At 36.9% G+C, this 18,464-nt stretch overlaps 1 protein-coding gene across 7 annotated transcripts in view; it reads left to right on the top strand.

The window, feature by feature from the left end:
• KCNT2 (potassium sodium-activated channel subfamily T member 2) overlaps positions 1–18,464 on the top strand; it is a 224,771-nt gene that overhangs the window by 93,740 nt on the left and 112,567 nt on the right. For all 7 annotated transcript variants that reach the window (XM_019638150.1, XM_019638147.1, XM_019638146.1 and 4 more), the window contains exons 9-10: positions 16,275–16,455; positions 17,597–17,761. In XM_019638150.1, the coding sequence (XP_019493695.1) occupies positions 16,275–16,455; positions 17,597–17,761 (346 nt within the window). The remainder of the gene's footprint in view (positions 1–16,274; positions 16,456–17,596; positions 17,762–18,464) is intronic.

Genomic DNA, 18,464 nt, shown 5'->3' with positions numbered 1-18,464 from the left:
TATTAACTAATTTAATCTCCAACAGCCTATAAAGTAAATTCAATTATCCTCATTTTATAGAGGAAGGCACAAAATGCTTAACGAATTTACAAAAAGGAACGGCTGTCTGTAAATATCCACTGATCTACTGAGGACCAGGCTCAAACCTCAGGAAGAAATAAAGGCACTCCCTACAATCGAATAAGAATCAGCCTCATACCCATATTCTCTCATCTGAGCTAATAGTTCCTAACACGCTATTCACAAGTTTTCAAGGAAAATTGACTCAGAACCTGAAATTTGACAGAATTTAAACCACCCTTGAATTATGAGGGTAATGTATAGTTACTTTCACACATACAAGAACTTAGAAGTATGCTACTGAGATTAGAAAAAAAGAATAAAGAAAAAATATAGGTTATGAGAAGCAGTGGTATGTACAATAGAACACATTGTCACCGGCCCTGGGACACCATTCCACACGGCACTTTATCAGAGGTGCAGCTGAAGGCTTATGCAGGTGGAGGTGGGAACACCAAGTTTATGTTCTACAGTGTGGGCGCCCAGCCAAGGGAAGTCTCCTGTTAGAAGCTAGGGTCACGGAGCCAGAGAAAGCCCAAGTTATCATCAGCACACCCACTGCAGAAACAGTGACTTCATGTGGTCTTTCCATAAACGTTCTGAGGAAAAGGCTCAGTGACATAAGTTTTATACCAGTCAAGATGGCCATCCACGTTGGAAGCAATCAACTGATAATCTCAGAATGAATCGGGTGGATTAGTTTATGGCACGAGTCAGTAACCTCTTCGGCATAGATACAAAGACAAGGTGCAGTAGAGGAAGAATTTTCTTTCAACAACAGAAATACTAGATTTATCGTTAACTTCAAAAACACAGTTTCTCCCTAGAAAATGTAAACCCCCAACATCTCTAATTTTCTTCAATTCCATGGGAGTTTTAGGCTTCAGGCAGATACTCGACAGGAAATGAAAATGGTTATTTGGGACAATTTAATTGGTGTTCATTCAGTAAGTACCAAAGTGGAAGATGTGGGCTGCTTTGAATGCTAATGTCTGAATTATAAGCATGAAATCAAAGTGTTAGATGCTTTCAGCACAGAATGCCATTGCTAATGAAAATTTTCAAGTAACTGTGCACGGCAATCGGGCTCACGGGGAGTGCATGGATATTTAAGGTTATTTATTGCTGCCATGTGACTTTTTCCCTCTGAAAACATTTTGTTGTACCAATTGACATTTACCAGGTGGTGAAAAAGTTTACAGTCTCAATATTTCCTTTCATTCAAATTAATGTTTTCCTTATAAACCTTGCCAAAGCTTGAAAAGCTTGTGTAATTAAATGTAGAGCTAACGTTTTCAAAAGCGGCAAATTTTAAAAAGCACAGAGTAAGTGATTAGTAATTAAGGTGCTTTTGTTATTATATAGAGGATCTATTGAAGTCAGCAAATTGGTTATAATTTTTCAGTCATTTTAAAGAGGGTCACAGGAGAGTCTGTATTTTAAATCCTAATTAAATGTTGTTCAGATGTTGTTTTACAATTACGTAACACTGAAATGATTTTGTATGGATTTGTGTCAAAGATAACACTCAAGAATGTTTTGTAAAGAAGCAAACCTCACAGCAGACTCTTAACTCAAACCCAACATTCTTCATGAAACATTTAAAAAATAAACTGCATTTTTCTTGAAAAAAGGTTAAGCCAAAGTTGACTCTTTAAAAACGCTGTATTTAATTCATTGAAATTCCTTGACTATTTGAAATGCGTGCTCATCTAGTGTAATTTTAGTGCCCATATTGCTTTTCTGGTTTTTAATGAAGCAGCCACATGTTAACAAAAAGTATATATGACACCGTAATAGGGTTGGTTTGACCCAATTGTAAGGTGGGGCTGAGACAGGTGTTAAGTCTCAGGCTGCACCTGTGTAGCCCCACCACACCTGCGCTGGTTGCTTTGTCTTGTGTATTCTTGCATAGGCCTTCCTGGTACCCAGGACTCCATCTTCTAATCCCAGTTCTTATCTCTGTTAAGAGTCCAGGTCCATCACCCGCTGTGAATGGTGCACTGTGAGGTCATGCCTCACCTGGATGGTCCCTCACCTGTCCTCTCAAGCTGTCAGTGAGTGAGTGCAGACTTGTCCAGGTCAGGCTGTACACGAATTGTGCTACCTGCTGGCTCTTTCTTAAGAGCGAGGCATGAGAAATCTCTACTAAAAATAGAGAGCTTTACAATCAATAAGAAAGAGTCTCCCTTTTGGTTCAGTCTGTGCTTAAACATTTCCATTTATCATGTGCATTTCACTCCGGTTGATCTTAACACAGTTATCTTACTTCCTGTCACTTATTATGAACTTCAGTTTCCATCTTAATGATGGATATTGTCACACTGGAGTGACAGTAACGACAGAATCGCCCTCTGCAGTAAGACGTAAGGTGTGCTTGCTCTTCTGTGTGATGGTAAAATCATAGGTTGGACCTATTGAATCCCGGATTCATGGTGTGCCTTTTCTATTAATTAATTCCATGACTGTACCTTCATATCGTCTACTGTACACTACACATTTGTTAAAGAGCATAGATCTCATGTTGTGTTCTTAATGCCATAATATGTTTTTAAAGTGACACAGTTTTGATGATAAATTGGATGTAAGGTGTGAGATAAAGAGAAATGGAAGGATGGCTTTGATATTTGCATTTTGGGAAACTGACTGAATGAAGGTACCATACACAAGGATGAAGAAATCTGGAAAGGAACATAAAGAGGAATAGAGTCCAGGATGGTTGAGAAGCCTTTCAGAAGCCGCCGGTGAGGGGTTGGGGAGCTGGGAATGCAGTGGGGGAGGGGTGTCGAGGCAGGTAATTAGGTGGTTATCAGCATGTGGGAAATCATTAGACAGAGGATCAGATAAAAGCACCTTGGGAATGAACAAAATGGAATTTCGGATGCAAAACAGAGCAAAACCAAAACCTGAGCAGGCTAGTAAGAAGACGCATCGTATAGAATAAATGGTGCAATGGATAAGGAGACAAAATCTTCATTTACCTGTATCCAAAAAATGGGGCAGTAAAATATACAGAGGGTGCCAAAAAAATGTACACACATTTTAAGAAAGGATAACTATATTTAAATTGTGATACTCCATATATACTGATAACAAAAGATGAATACAAGTCATGTTTGACTTGCACAATGACAAGAGCTGCTCAAAGTAGTGACCATCAGCGTCCAGACACTTCTGATGATGGCAAACTACTGCTTGAGCAACATTAACCAAAGTGTCCACTTGGCACCCCTGGTGTAAGGTAAAAACTAGTGAAAATGCAAGAACTTGATAAAAAATGTAATGGTAACAGAAGATATTCATGAAGAATCACATTACTGAAATGAACCCGAGAATATTTTTTATATTTTCCACTTCTCCAAACATAGCCCTTTCTATACCATCCAACCCAGATGGTTGTCTATTTTAAAGCATAGTCAACGTCAGCGCTGTTATAGTACATTTTCATTATATTAAAAGCATTTTCTTACCATCAAGCAACCAAATCTGTGTAGAACTCACGTATCTTTTAAAAATACGATGAACTCTATTTTTCCCTGCTTTAAAATCCCTTTTTTCCATCCTAGTATTCTCCTTCCTATTAATTCATTTTCTGTTACCTAACTTCTTAAATTGCATAGACACTTTTGCATTTCAACTGATTTTTAGAATCCTTCTATTTGGGATTATGTAACATTGCTGTTTTCACAAGTTCCTCTTCGTATATTCTTTCAATTATTTCAATGTATTCTAATTTATCCTCTTTGGTGCCCATAACGTTTGCTAAGGATTTCAAAGCATTTTGACCCAGTGTTGAGACTCATTTTAACACTGTCTCCTTTCTCTCCATCCCTCGGGTAAGGTGATGCTAGCTCCTACCTCAGGGCTATATGAATTTTCACCAACATTTTGCTACAAAAAGTTATGCACAATCTTTCTGATTACCCCTAATAATCCAGGTTTATTTGGCCACTTAATCCTCTTTTTTACAGTCTCTTTTAGCTCATGGAATTATATTTATTATGGACCTCTGCTGTATCTTTATACATAAGTTTGACATATTTATTTTTAGGTTCCTGGTTTGCTCACAAATTGATTTTAGAATGTTCTAAATATCTCATTTGAATTGCATATGAGCTTATTCTCTCTAGTGTGTGTGCTGTGGAGGTGAGAAACCACTCCAACTCCCTGCTTTATAATTATCTTGTATATTCACTATTGAAGCCCTCAGTCTACTACCTTCCTTCAAGCCACAAATTCCCCCAAATGCTTTCACTTTTCTCCCCAGGGTTTTTTTGGTTTGTTTGCCTTTCTCTAAATCTATTCTATTTTATGATTATAAATTCAAACAGGACCCAGTACTGAAAAGCCACCAAAATTAAGATAATTTATATAAAAGCATTTGATAAATTATCAAGCACTATTCAAACACAAAGCAGGATTTTTATTGTCATAATCCAGAGGGCAGATTTCTAGTTTAGCAAACAATAATGTTCTTGGGTTTTACTGGGTTGTCAGAAAAGTCATGACGTATTTTTTCTATGTTTTGCATTGTAAAAATGCGTCATGACTTTTCCGACAACCGAATATTTCTTACAGGGGTGTATACATACGTATCTAGCTATGTGAGGGACTTCCGGTAAAAAGAGAAATTCATTAAATTTGAAGATATCTTGATGGTGTCACTTTCTTGTGGTGTGACTTTAGCGAAATAATAGCCTCCTTGAGCCTTAATTAATTCATTTGTCAAAAGGAGAAAGAAAAATATATAAACTTCGACAAAAGCTTTGAGAGAGTTCTACAAACAGACATGAAATTGGGTCACTATAACAGAAATAAAAGAAGAATCACACGAATGTAGCTGGGATGAAGTATGAATCTGATATTAAGCATTGGGACAGCTGAGGTGGAGGGAGAAAAGTAATTTTGTTTAGTTCTCATCAGGAAGAAGGAAGCACACTTTTTCCATGGAATCAGCGTCCCCCGCCCCACACTCCCTGCAGAAATCAGGAATCGCCTTCTGTAGGAAGGATGATACAGAGACACTAACATACATTACTTTTTTATAAAAATGTTCTTAATGCAAAACCAGCATTGGTGTCGTGTCTGTTGGCTTGTTGTGCTAATAGCCCTCAGAAGAGCCACATGGCACCATGAGATGTGCAGAATTACCTGCAGTTTAGACAGCGGACAAATATGGTCGGAGGAAGGAGCAATTTTTTTAAGTCAATGTGACACCAAGAATGGTTTAGTTTTGTCTGATTATGATCTGTTTATCTGTTCTCCATGCCCAGGAGGTCTTAACGGGACCCTGGAATCAGTGCTTTTAGGGGACAGTGTTTTGTGGTACAAGTGACGGTGCATTGCGGGGTTCAGCTTTGTCCTAGGAGATAAATTAGGACACAGAGAGGCATGAAGGGATAATTTACAATGACACCTAAATTTCCCCGGTAATGTTCTTTCTGGATATCTGCTAAGAGTTGAGAGGAGGTTCTCTCGGCTCGGCTGGCTCTCCAGGACCTGCCTGCTGAGCTGAGCTGAGCTCACTGGTGTCTATGCCTTCCCAAACCACCCGGAAGCTGACTGACAACGTCTGCATTTTTTATTCTCTCTTTCGAGGCAGTGTTTTCCCCTCTATCTTATCAGTCAATTATCCCACTATTCATGCAGTCCTGTCAAAACCTAAACTGCCGAAATCACCCAGACTCCTCTCTTCTCACGAGGAGCATCCGCGGTTTTGGGGAGCCCTCTTGGCTCCAGGGCCACCATCTCTCCAGGCTCCGTCCACCTCTCTATCTGCGCTGTCACCGCTCACCCGAGGGCCACTGTCACTTTCCCGAGTGATCTAGTCTGTCTGCTGACACCCTTGCTCTCTTAAACAATCTATTTCCACAGAGCAGTGAGACTATTCTTTATTCTTACGCGCTTGTGGGCCTCCAATGCACTGACATCAAACAGACAGACACAGGTACTCAGGAGGCTGCCCACGGTCTGGCCCACGCTTGCCTCTCTGACCTCCACTGACACGGCACGCTCTCGACCTTGGGTTGCACACGGCTGCTTGCTTTCTTGCCTTGATGGTATCATGATGATTCCCGGCTTGGGCTTTTTTATCTTCATGTGCTCTTTGCCTTTATCATCTTCACTTAGCTTTTGGTGTTCTTAAGGTCTCAGTTCATATGTGAAATCTTTCTTAACAACTCAGTCAGGGGTCCTGAGCAGTCTGCTATTCCATGACTATCAGGGACTCCTTAGAACGTCGCCTTTGATCGTTTACCTTCATCAGAAAATCAGTTTTTTTTCTTTCATATATAAGATATGCACGGGAATGATCCTGCGTTTGAACAGTACATTTTGGCAGTGAATCTTTTTTTTTTTTTAGTTGAACCATCCTTCCAACTGTTAGCAGCTCAGTGGCAGCTCAGCTTCAGGCTGGACTCGAACCGCTGTTGCTCAGAGCTCAAACTCTTGAGCGAGCTCTTAACCAACTGAGCCACTCAGCCGGCCCTGAACAGTACATTTTGGGACAAAATATCTGATTAAAGATAGAAGCAATAGTGACCCTACTTTAAGTTCAATCATACCCAAAGAGATTAAGCATAAAGGATACTTTGTGGACTCTTATTGCCTCCTATACTAGCCCTGTTGTCGACCTTGCCACAGGTACTTAAAACACGCATCAAAAGTTGTGAGAGGTGTACATTTCAGCTGGTTAGAGACAGGTGGTAGAAAAGGATTGATGGTGAGTCTTTTTCTCGCCATGTTACCTAAGTGGAAGAGGCTATAGACACATTTGTCACTTAGAAAAGGCACCATAGCTTAGTCAAATTTCATCTCATTTGGAACATTCACTCTAGTTAATTAGTTATGTAGTTCACTAGATGGTGAATTTGGTTTCCTTTTCGTACAAAGAAAGATTTAGAACATAGAGCCTAAACAAAGTGCGTTGAGGGGACTTGTTTTCTTGCTGACTGATTTCTCTCTTAAATAAAAGCATGTCTAATTTCAAACTGTTCTTTGAGAAGCCTTACATTATTTGATTTCTACAACGTTGGGGAGAAGTGATGAAAAGCTTTGCTATATTCTGGGAGTGACGCATAGTTCTCCTGAGTAGAGAGACCATTGGTTAAGCTTTTGACTCTTTCTTCCTAAATTTGACGCCTCTGTAGAGAAAGGAGTCCGACTAGACCAGTTCTCAACCAGTGAGCCCCAGACCTTCATAGCAGTGCCATCAAAGCTATGTCATTTTATCACATTCATATTTGCTAAGAAAGGATAAATGCTATTAAAATAATGTCTGTTAAATGAAAATTTGGGGCTGAGTGGATGTCATGATGACTAAAAAGTAAAGGAAATAGCATATTTATTGTATATGTTGAATTTTAAAATGCTATCTTTGCTTTTTTTTCTCATGCAAAAAAGATACAGAATCAAAAAACAAAATTTCTTGAATGGTATCTTAATTGCAATGTTAATTCCTAGTTTAATATCTTTGAGTGTAAATAATCTGATATGATAAAGCTGTTACAGATTTTTTAAAAAATTGAAGCCATTGAAGCAAAATGTGCATTATATGTTAACACAAATCATGTTTTTCAGTGAATTCCTTTAGTTTAGAATGTATCATTGATCTCTTGAAACTGCTCTTTGAATATTATTGATCAAAGAGCAGTTGTAATTTCCAGTGAAAAAGAAGAATATTTATCTAGGAGACCATTCTACACAGATGCTGATCTATTTAATATTAGCTTACAAACAATTAAATCCACCATCAATATAGAGGTTATTTGACTGCTCAGATGAACCAGATACTTCTCTAGACTGTTCTTACTCACCTCTTGTTATATTTGTATATTACAGACTTATCTGTGAATATCATATTCTATGAAATGGATGTAAGTTCACTTAGCCATCTCTCAGAAAGGGGAAATTTTTCAATTGATTTCAAGTATTGTGAAAGTAAAAATGCTGCCATTATGGCTGAGTGTTTCTGTTGATGAACCTGACATACTAATATCACGTTTAAAAAATGTTGGGTTTAAGTAAACGGTTGCGTAAAAATAAGAGTCACAGTTGCCACAAGAGCAATTCTCAGTGCTTGTAACATGAAGTAACAGGTTAAGCTCTATGTTCTCTTTGGCTTTTAATGGCTACTTAAATTTGACGATATCAGAAAATATAATATAGTTTTATTTTGTGCCTTCCTTGGTTTCCAGAAACTGTTGACTAGAGACTGGATGTCAGGGATTGGTTTTGTTACATGGCAATAACCATACCCGGTGGGATCATATATAGTCAGAAAAAGTCAGCTGATATTTATTTGGTGCCACGTCACATTTTATGTGCAAGGACATACAAACTCAGTGCTCATCTACTAATTTCTTGATAGTAAAAAAATAAATCCATTGCCAGATCCCACCTTTTCTGAGGAGAGCTGGGATGTGTATATATTGATATTTTATGAACTCCAAATGTGAATGTATCTTTAAATATATAATGGGGGTTCACTGTGTGTAGAGCTACTGTTGTATTGGCTATGCACTTTGCTTTTAAGAACTGAATCAGATAAGTCAAACAAAAAATTCAAACAAAAGAAAAAGTGAGTTGCAGAGAGGCAAAAGGGCTCGCAAGTAGAAAACGCTTTAGAACTGAATTCAGTAGCTTTTATACATCCACTGTTTCCTTTGCTCTTAGCTGTAACTGCACATGGGTCATTTGCACGGGCGTGTCTCAAAGGTGATTGATTTGTCAGCCTGGAGAGTAAGTCTAGTGTAAATACAGCTGGTGCTCGGGCAGAACCGACTACTCAGGGTCCACAGACTTTTACGAATGAGCTCACCACTGCTCCATCTGATCACATCATTCATTCTCGTGCTGAAAAGTCTTCACTTCTGTCTCCAGAGTCTTGAGGATAATCTAAATTCCTTGTTGTATAGAAAATAACTTGTGATCTGTCCCTGTTACTTCACTGGCTCATCCCCATTGCTAGTCTTACTCTACAGGTTATACTGACACCCTATTGCACTATAGTAATATTTCCTCACAGCAGAGTTCTGAGTTTTCTATGCAAATTTCTACTATATTGCCTTTGCAACCGGCAGAAGTTACTTTGACTCTTCATGACTTGATTTTAAAGCTTATCCTATTGAATATCTTTTTAAAAAATAACCTAATAGCTAGAAAGAGGAATTGCAAATAAGGAGGAAAGCAGAATAGATACTGTGTTCTTGGTTTGTTTCTGAAAGTTAAACCATTAAAAAAAAGGCGGGGGTGGGGTGGGGAGAGAATATGGTCCTTTGGCCTATTGATCTCATCCTACTATTCTATTACTGGGAATGAAACAAAGATATACAGAGGGTGCCAAAAAAATGTATACACATTTTAAGAAAGGAAAGCTATTAAACTTGTAATACTCAATATATACTGATAACAAAAGATGAATACAAGTCACATTTGACTTCTGCAATTATAAGAGGTGCTCAGAGTTGTTCCCATCAGACTCCAGACACTTCTGATGACAGCGAACTACTGCTTGAGCAACGCTGACCAAAGTGTCTGTCCACTTGTAGGCATTTTTTTTGGCACCTCTGGTATTTAGTAGGGATCTCTGACATCACAGTATGATTTGCAAAGCCTCTTGAGGTCAATCCCAACATTAAAGTCAGAAAAATTTATATGAAGAGTCATTTACATGTACACGATGGTTATCAGCACGTATGTGGGCAGTGGGACACACCTACAAATGCCCCCCACACTCCACAGGTGCACGTGCACACACATCTATATGCTCGTATGTCCACTGCAAGCTTGTCCTTCTGGAAATGGTGTCAATTTCTCTGTGATCAGTCCTTGGCCCTTTCATTTCATTTTGTATTTTTCTCCTAGGAACACAGCATACATTTTAGCTATATTTTTTGTAATCCCACAAGTATTTTAGGACAGCGTGGTATATACGTGTCTGCACAAGTTAAATCCCAGTTAAACTCATAAGCCTGTGAAGGACTCTAATCAGGAACCCATTACCAGGCTGTCGCCAGCTCCAGGCATCAATATCTGTGTGAGAATCCTTACAAGTTAACATAAGGGAAATTAGAAATATTTTCAAGACATGTGGTTGGCAAGAAAGTGCTGTGTGGTTATTTCTGTTCTTGCATAATTAGGTTGTGAGAATATGATGAGCGCAGCGGCCTGACCTGTTCGGGAAGGGGTGCCCAGACATCTGAGGGCTCTGCCATCTGATTCCACAAGGCTGTTGGTGGAACATGCCCCTAGTACACTGTCACATATTTCTTGTAAAAATGAACCTTTCGTTCGATGAGTTACACACAGAGAATAGGAACCTTTCTGATCTTGAGGAACAAGGATTAATAAGTGCTTTATGTGGCAGAGTTGGGTCTAAGACCTCTTCTCATTGTATAATATTTGGCAGCAAGTTGGAGACAGGGTTCGAAGCTTAGCTTTCCTTTTAACATTACAAGTTACAGATGTGCACGAAAAAGAACATGGTAATTGTGACCAAACTGTCTTCGACCAGTTTCTATGGCTTTTACTGCATCCTGTATATCCTCCAACTGTTTCTGGGACATTTTCTTAGATTCCCCAAACTAAATATGTCCAAAAGCAAGTTTATGCTGTTTCTTCCTTAAATTGTCAATGTCTGTGAAATAGCAACCACAGTCCTTTCTTTTGGGCAATCCCCAAAAGAAAAAGAATCATTCTTAATATTCTGTCACACAACACACAGTTAATAAACCCCATAGATTTTACCTCCTAAATATCTTAAAAATCTACCCACACCTTCCCTCTCAGTCATCCCCTCACTCATGGTTACTATCATAAGCTCTTTACAGCAACAGACATGTAATTGGTTTACTATATTCACTCTGACTCCATTCCAAACCATCTCATGGCAACTAAAGTGACCTTTGTGAAATACAAATATAATTTGTCACCACTTGCTTAATGTTAAAGATTGTCCATGTGTCTTGGGATGCATACAAAACCCTTTCTTAAGTGCTAAGTTTCCTGCACAATCGGAATTCTCTTCATCTTTTCATTCTCATCTCACATCCTTAATTCACTCTGGAAAATATGTTTTACATTGAGATAAAACACATTTCTTAATAAATGATTATGGGAGAATATGAATACATGCTCAGGGTAGTATATATATAATCTGAGGAACGCAAACAGAACAAAAAAGTACATAATCATAAGTTTCATTATCCCACCATGAACACAACAATGAAAATGCTCCTTCATCTGCATATATCATAATAGTAATGGTTCACAGGCTGATGCGTCTATGAGAAGTTTACCAAGACTGTTCAGCAGATGTCTTTATTTTGTTTAAATCATGACTGATGAAAGGAGATGAAGTGGAATAAAATAATTTCATGTAAGCTTGTTAAAAAATATATATTCTCTAGGACTGGCAAGAGAAAAGGTGGAATCCTGTTAATTGAAATATTTAAATATAAGAAAGAACACTTACTACCCTATTAATGTTGGTGTAGTCTTAGATAATTTCACTCTCATGCCCTGTTGATCTTTTTTTGCTAGGTTGGTGAAAAAGATTTAAAAAAACAACAACTAGATTTAAAAGAATATAAATTAAGGTGTTAGCTCTTCTAAATGGAAGAATATTTCGGTAAAGTGAGACTTAAGAAATGAATTTGACTGTACATGTCTTTTTATTTCTGGGGTAATCAGAAATGAAATGCTTCGTATGCTACATACCATGGTTCTATGTGTATTTAGTGCAAAATGGGACCAAACCCTTCTTTAATCAACGTGGTTATGCTTTTTGCAAGCGTTTGAATGTTATCTTTAACCGAAATGATCTTCAGTGAGATTTACCAGTTAACAGAAAAAAGTAGAATTAAAAAGAAAAAATTTTAACGAGATACAATTTGGAGTCCTGCTTTCCACGTGGCACGCCCAATTTGGTGATCCACATTTTGAATAATTGCAATGCTTATGAAAAAATGTGTTCTGTTCTCTCAGCTCTTTTGTGAGCTGGGAGAGGAAGCGCCAGCACTCAGTATGGCTTCTGTGGGCCTGTGATTATAAACTGTACTTTGTTAAAAGTGCTCAAAGTTCAGATTTGTAGGAAGTCAGTAGATGGCCAAGGAATGGCGAGTGAGGCAGAACGATTCTTGTGGATCTATGCATGGAATAGCAGGTACTCTCAAAATGGCTTTTTAAAGCAGTATTAAATTGAGATTTAAGGGTAGAGGTGGAACACATTAAAATATGGCATTTAAAAAGTATATCTTTTCATCTTCATTTAAAAAGAAATAAAACTTCAGGGCCTGACAGTTTCACTATGAAATGCCTTCATAGAACAGTTAATCCAGGCCCCTGTAATCCAGCGCGTGGACAAAGGCAAAATGTTATCCCCACCATTTAATGATCATGCTAAATTGTGATTCTAACATACTCAGACAAAGCACAAAATATGAGCTAATGTTCTCATAACTGAGTTCATAAAACCCTAATCCTCTGAGATACTCTGTCGAAACTAGAAACTTTAGCTGATACGTTTGGTTAATCTTATAAAAATGCTTCTCTCGAAGCTGTAATAAACATTTACTCATGAAAAGGGTCTGAAAAGTCTTTTGCTAAATGAAAGATGCTTAACCCAGAGTTGCCAGATACATGTGAGTGTCGAAACTTGTGTCTGGTTAACATCTTCTGCCAAATTGGCTTTTTAAAGAACATACATTGAGATATAGAGCTAGACCGAGAACTCTTTAAAAAGATGGATCTAAAAACCCTATAGTGACAAACTGCCAATTAAAATCAAAAGCATGTATTCATTAAAAACAAACCAAATATCAAACTGGCAGAAGGCTACTTTAAGAAATATTGATTACCTCAAAGGTAGATAGAATTGGAATTATATTAATAGCTTCTCATTTATATCGTTATTATTTGTCTTGTAATAAGTGCATATTACTATATTTTTGGAATTGAAAATATTAGAACTGCACCAAAATTATCACCCAGTAGTATTTACTCAAGGAGTATAAAACTGCTACATTATATGTACACATGTATTAATAAAATATATTATCGCAATGGATTTTCTGTGCAATGCCTTATAGGAATGATAGATTCAATATATCTAAAAATTAAATAATTCCTACTGCTCTCCACCTGCAAAATTTTCCTAATGTTCCTTACCTTATGTCTTTATTATTTGTTACCTTTATCCCGATATCCATAGGTCACATTAGACGGTCAACAAATATTGGTTGAAAACCACATAAAACATTATACCGCTGAAGAGCTGTGCTTGTTTCCTGTGGTTCTAGTTACATAGTCAATCTCTTATCATGATTGATTATGGAAGTATTAGGCGATTAGAGGCCCCAAGGACATTTTTCTATGTTTCTGGTGTACGGTGGTGATAACCAAATTCTGAGCAAGTATTAAAGATATTTATTTCAGAGACTGGCACTTTGTCCTCTGGTCTGCATAATTAAACGCATGTCCACTTTGATTTAGAAAGACTTGCCAATGTACCATGCTGTGCAATCCCTAAAGGGTTTTTATTGTGTGGCAGCGATCTTTAAAATAGACAGTGTCGCAATGGGTATTCATATAAAGGTAATTACATTAAGGCAGAAATGACTGCATGAAATTGTTTTGAAAGTCCAGTTTAAGCTCAGCATTGTGAATACTGACCATGGTTTTAGAAAAATGTAAATATACGCACGGCAGGAATTCTCTGCTTCCCAACATGCACAGAATTTTTTTAAAAATGATATATTTAATCATCATAAAATAGAAAGTCCACAAGTTGCATAAAAATTAAATATTGATTTAAATGAAAACAATGAAGTCTGAGTGTATGTGTAAAATAATATAAAAAGAGAAAACTGTGTGGGAATTTTCCCCCCATATATTACTATTTTAACATTCAAATCTTAAAATATTACCATGTTAATGATATGCTCAGTAGTTACCTAGGTCAGTGAATTACATAAAGACGTGTATATGATATACATATATACAGTCTTTTATATAATCACAATGGAAATCCTTTCATTCAAGCCATCTCAGTGATAACCAGATCTTTTTAAAACAAGTCACTGGCCTGTTATTGACATTTCAGCCCAGAAATAGTGCTTAGTTTTTTTTTTTATCCCTACTGCATTACTAAGAATTAGTGGTCATTTTCCGTAAATGACGACAGTGACCCTCCAAAGGTCAGCTCCTATCAGCATGACAGCTCTTTGTAAACAGTTAAAGATCATGGGCTCCCATTACAGATTGCCTAAGTCTTCTTTTTGGATTCCTTCACGTTACCCATATTGTCACTTCCATAATGGCTGAGAGTTGCTGGTTTGAGAAGACTGGACAAGATAAAGGTGACCCATTAACTCTGGGTGACTTTCTGCTGTTGGCGAATCCATAGCAAATGGGGATAGATACCCTGTCTCCTCACCTCCACCCTTTCTCCATTGTCTCTGACTGTTGTCAAGAGTCCATTTACTGTTCTGTCAAGTCGAAAACAAAAATTTGTGATATTTTTGGGTATATATTGAGTCTTTCTATTTGACCCGTTTTTGTGCTTCTATTTCTCTTATGCTAGGGTTGGAATATAAATAACAAAGCTGCTACTGAATTCAGTGAGTGTTATTATGTGTTAGGCATTTTGCTGAGATTTAGTATATTTAGTTCTCATAACAGCCAAGTCAAGAAGTTAATATTACATTTAATTTTCAGTGGAGGAGCAGAAAGTTTAAAAAGCGTAAGTAATTTATCTAAGTTAGGGCTAATCAAGTTATAAGTTAAGTGTTTGATTATTAATCTATGGTTATTACTATTACTAGCAGTGCTATTAGAAAGTTGAGGTCAAAATCATTCACATTAGATTCCAGAAACATTTTGTGTAGACTAGAGTGTCATATTCAAATCTGCATCTCTAACATACAGCACAAAGCTTGGCACAAGTAAAACATCAATAAATGTACTTGTATGAACAAATGTGACTTTTCTAATCTTAGGTTCTCCATTTTCCATTATGAAATATTTAAGTAAAATTTTATAGCACCTATTGGTTTTATATCAAACAATTTTTTCTTATTTGAAATTTTTTAGTATTTTTACAATAGAGAAATTATAAGAAAATTATATTCATTTGCAAGTTACCATTGCAAACTCAATTACTACCAATGAATCTGAGTAACTTTCATGCCTATCAACTAAACAGAAAGTTAAATAGAACATGGTGTGATATTGGCTTATTTTTTTTTATCTTAAATTGCAGCAAATTATTTAATTTCAAATGTTTAGGAAGGGGGTACAGGATAATAAACAAAAAATTGTTACAATTATAATAGATATTCACTAAAATTAAGCATTTTAAGAAGCTTTTTAAAAATATATTACTGCCTAGTCACGAAACTATATTGAATTTAGTATTAAAATATTTAAAGATAACACAGTGTTTACTAATATCCACCAGCTATGAGTATATTTAAATTCTAGATTATTAAATTACTTTGCTACTTTCAAATCAGGATATATTTTAAATAGTTTAACTTGGTCTTTGACAGGAAAACATATCTCTTTTATGGCGAGGCAAAACGGGATATTTTGATTATGAATGTGCTGTATTTGAGCGCGTTCCTGGATTTAGTTTATCAGAAAATCTTTGCCCATCATTAAAATTCCTTCTGCGTACAGACACAAAATAATAATTAGCCAAAATTCATCAATTATGATCAGGGAGAGGAGGCAGTTTTATTTAATAATGGGTCCCAGGACATCTGTGAATGAAGTAAGATAACAATCTATATTAAAATGGATTGTAACCACTGAATAGCTTCAAATCCTTATATACCATGTTGTAGCATTCATAGTTCTAGGAAAAATAGCTAACACGTAAGTGAAATATTAACATTTATGCATGATGGAAATGAAGGGTACTTCAATGCTGAAACTATTTTAGCCTCGAGAATTCTATAATAAAGTAGCAATAAACTATCTGTGTATTTACCTATCCTGAAGGTGTTCTTTTTACTTCAAAATTATACTATGTCTGGAAAATGTACAAAAAAAAATCTTAAAATATGTTTTCCTAAGGAAATGAATTGTATAACACAAGATCCCAATTAATAAATGGCTACATGAACTGGGCTTTGCCATTCAGATGAATAAGCGATTAAAAATAATGTGCCCAATTTGAAAGTTTTAATTTTAATGCTCATTTCTGTCTTCAGCATTTGTGGAATCCAACATCTTGAACGAATAGGGAAGAAGTTGAATCTGTTTGACTCCCTTTACTTCTGCATCGTGACATTTTCCACCGTGGGCTTCGGCGATGTCACTCCCGAAACCTGGTCCTCCAAGCTCTTTGTTGTTGTTATGATCTGTGTTGCTCTCGTGGTCCTACCCATACAGGTAAACATCACCACGTTTTTAGAGAAATGGGTGAGGTCTTAGAAAACCAACTCCTCCACATGCAGGGTGGTTTACTGATCGACTGTATTAGCACATGCTTATTATTATTTGTAGCCAACTAATTAAAATTGTCTCAGAAATACCTTTTTACATCATATTAGAAACTGAGAATTTTTTTTCCCCTTTACTCAATGGGTAGCTCACATCTCATGTCAATTCTTCAAGGTGTATCTTCTAAATGTAGGATATTTAACTATAATAATGACAGGATGATAGGATAATACAGTTTTTAATTATAGAACAATACAGCAAGGAAATAAACTTGGTTTATTTCTCTCGATTCTTGAAATCATCCAAAAGCCAAACTTTGTAATGAACAAAAACTGATATTGGTCAACTAAAATAAAATCTGAAGATGATACGTAACTGTTATGCAGCATTTTGGGGAATGGATACGTGGTTGCAGAGACAGAAATATACAATGAGACTAAAGATAAATAGAGGCAATCTCCCCTTCTTTCTTACAATGAGCTTTGGGTGTCCACAGGTGGGCATCCCGCCATATACATCAAACTTATATATTCTATTACAGACTTTGGCCACAGTGTCTCTAAATGTATGTTATGTAGGTATAAAAATGGTCTTCCCAACCTGTCCAATGCAGCATGTCTTCCTTCCTGACATCCCATCCCTATACCCTCCACTTCCCTAACGTACCAGCTAGAATGTGGCATTGTGTGTTGTGGGAATGGTGTCTTACTGCATGAGATACAGGATGAACTTGACCAAAAACATGGGAGAAATGCCAGTGAGGCTTTTCTCTTCGACTCAGCGCATGACATATCATGGCTGCATACTCTCCCGGACATAAAGCAGATGCGCAAACCTCTTAGTGCCCTGTTGCGATATAATAGGAAAATATACTAATATGTTTCCTTAGAGACCTGGAGCCTCTGGGAGGCATTAGTGACCTCTGCAGCAATCACATGAAAAGTCGATTGCTGAAGGGAACACTGATAATTTGGAACTCAATGAGGTCCATCTAAGAAACTGAGTACACCTAATAAACACCAGATGGATTGCACTGATTTTTATTTTCCTGTCCAGTGTTTTTCATTCATATGTGAAAAATGCATTACAGTTTGAACAGATGGCCTATCTGTGGATGGAGAGACAAAAATCAGGTGGAAATTATAGTCGACACAGAGCTCAAACCGAAAAGCACGTTGTTCTGTGTGTCAGCTCACTGAAGATTGACTTACTTATGGACTTTTTAAACGAATTCTATGCTCACCCAAGACTGCAGGTACTCTTATTATATTATGCATTATACTGGAACCTCCATACTAACATTCTATCAAGGTCAATTAACCGAGGGTGCATCCTGCCTTCCACAGGGCTTTTATTTATATGCTCAAATTGAAGTGTAAACGAAGTATTACAAATAGAACCAGGAACACAGAACAAATGCTGAAGAAGGAATACACAGTATTTCAAGTTTCCTTCTGTATCTACACTTAAAAGACAGATGGAATTCTGTCAAGCTACAAAGAAAGTTTTTCTTTGAATTAAAATGATTGCTTTTTTCTCCCTTGGGTAATGCATAAATGATATTTTTATGAAACAGTGGATGTGAATATAAGCTATAATAAAACAAAGAAAGGATCATTTCAATATCATCTGCTCACTTGACTCCTTCAGTTTTATCAAGTATTGCTGATAGAAATGTGCAAGTTTGCAAGTTCTAGTTTTTTTTCTGTTTCCTGGAGTGTAACTAGGTCCTATTTATGCAGCTATTAATTGACCCAAAATGACAATAACCAGCTGAATAAAGAGCATGAATTCAGAAAAGTTTCTTCATCTGTCTACGCAGATAACGTGCTCAGACACTTCTAATACTTGCCATGATGCTGGGACAATGTAGAATTGGGTAATCTCTTTACTTAATGTGTTGGCTTAGCCTACACAGCAGAGAGCTACTTGGGTTTCTTGCTTGTCCCTGATAAATG

Source organism: Hipposideros armiger, unplaced genomic scaffold (assembly GCF_001890085.2).
Source record: "Hipposideros armiger isolate ML-2016 unplaced genomic scaffold, ASM189008v1 scaffold_37, whole genome shotgun sequence".
NCBI classification, from domain to species: Eukaryota; Metazoa; Chordata; class Mammalia; order Chiroptera; family Hipposideridae; genus Hipposideros; species Hipposideros armiger.
Note: the sequence above shows the minus strand (reverse complement) of the source record. Positions and strands in the feature narration are given on the sequence as shown.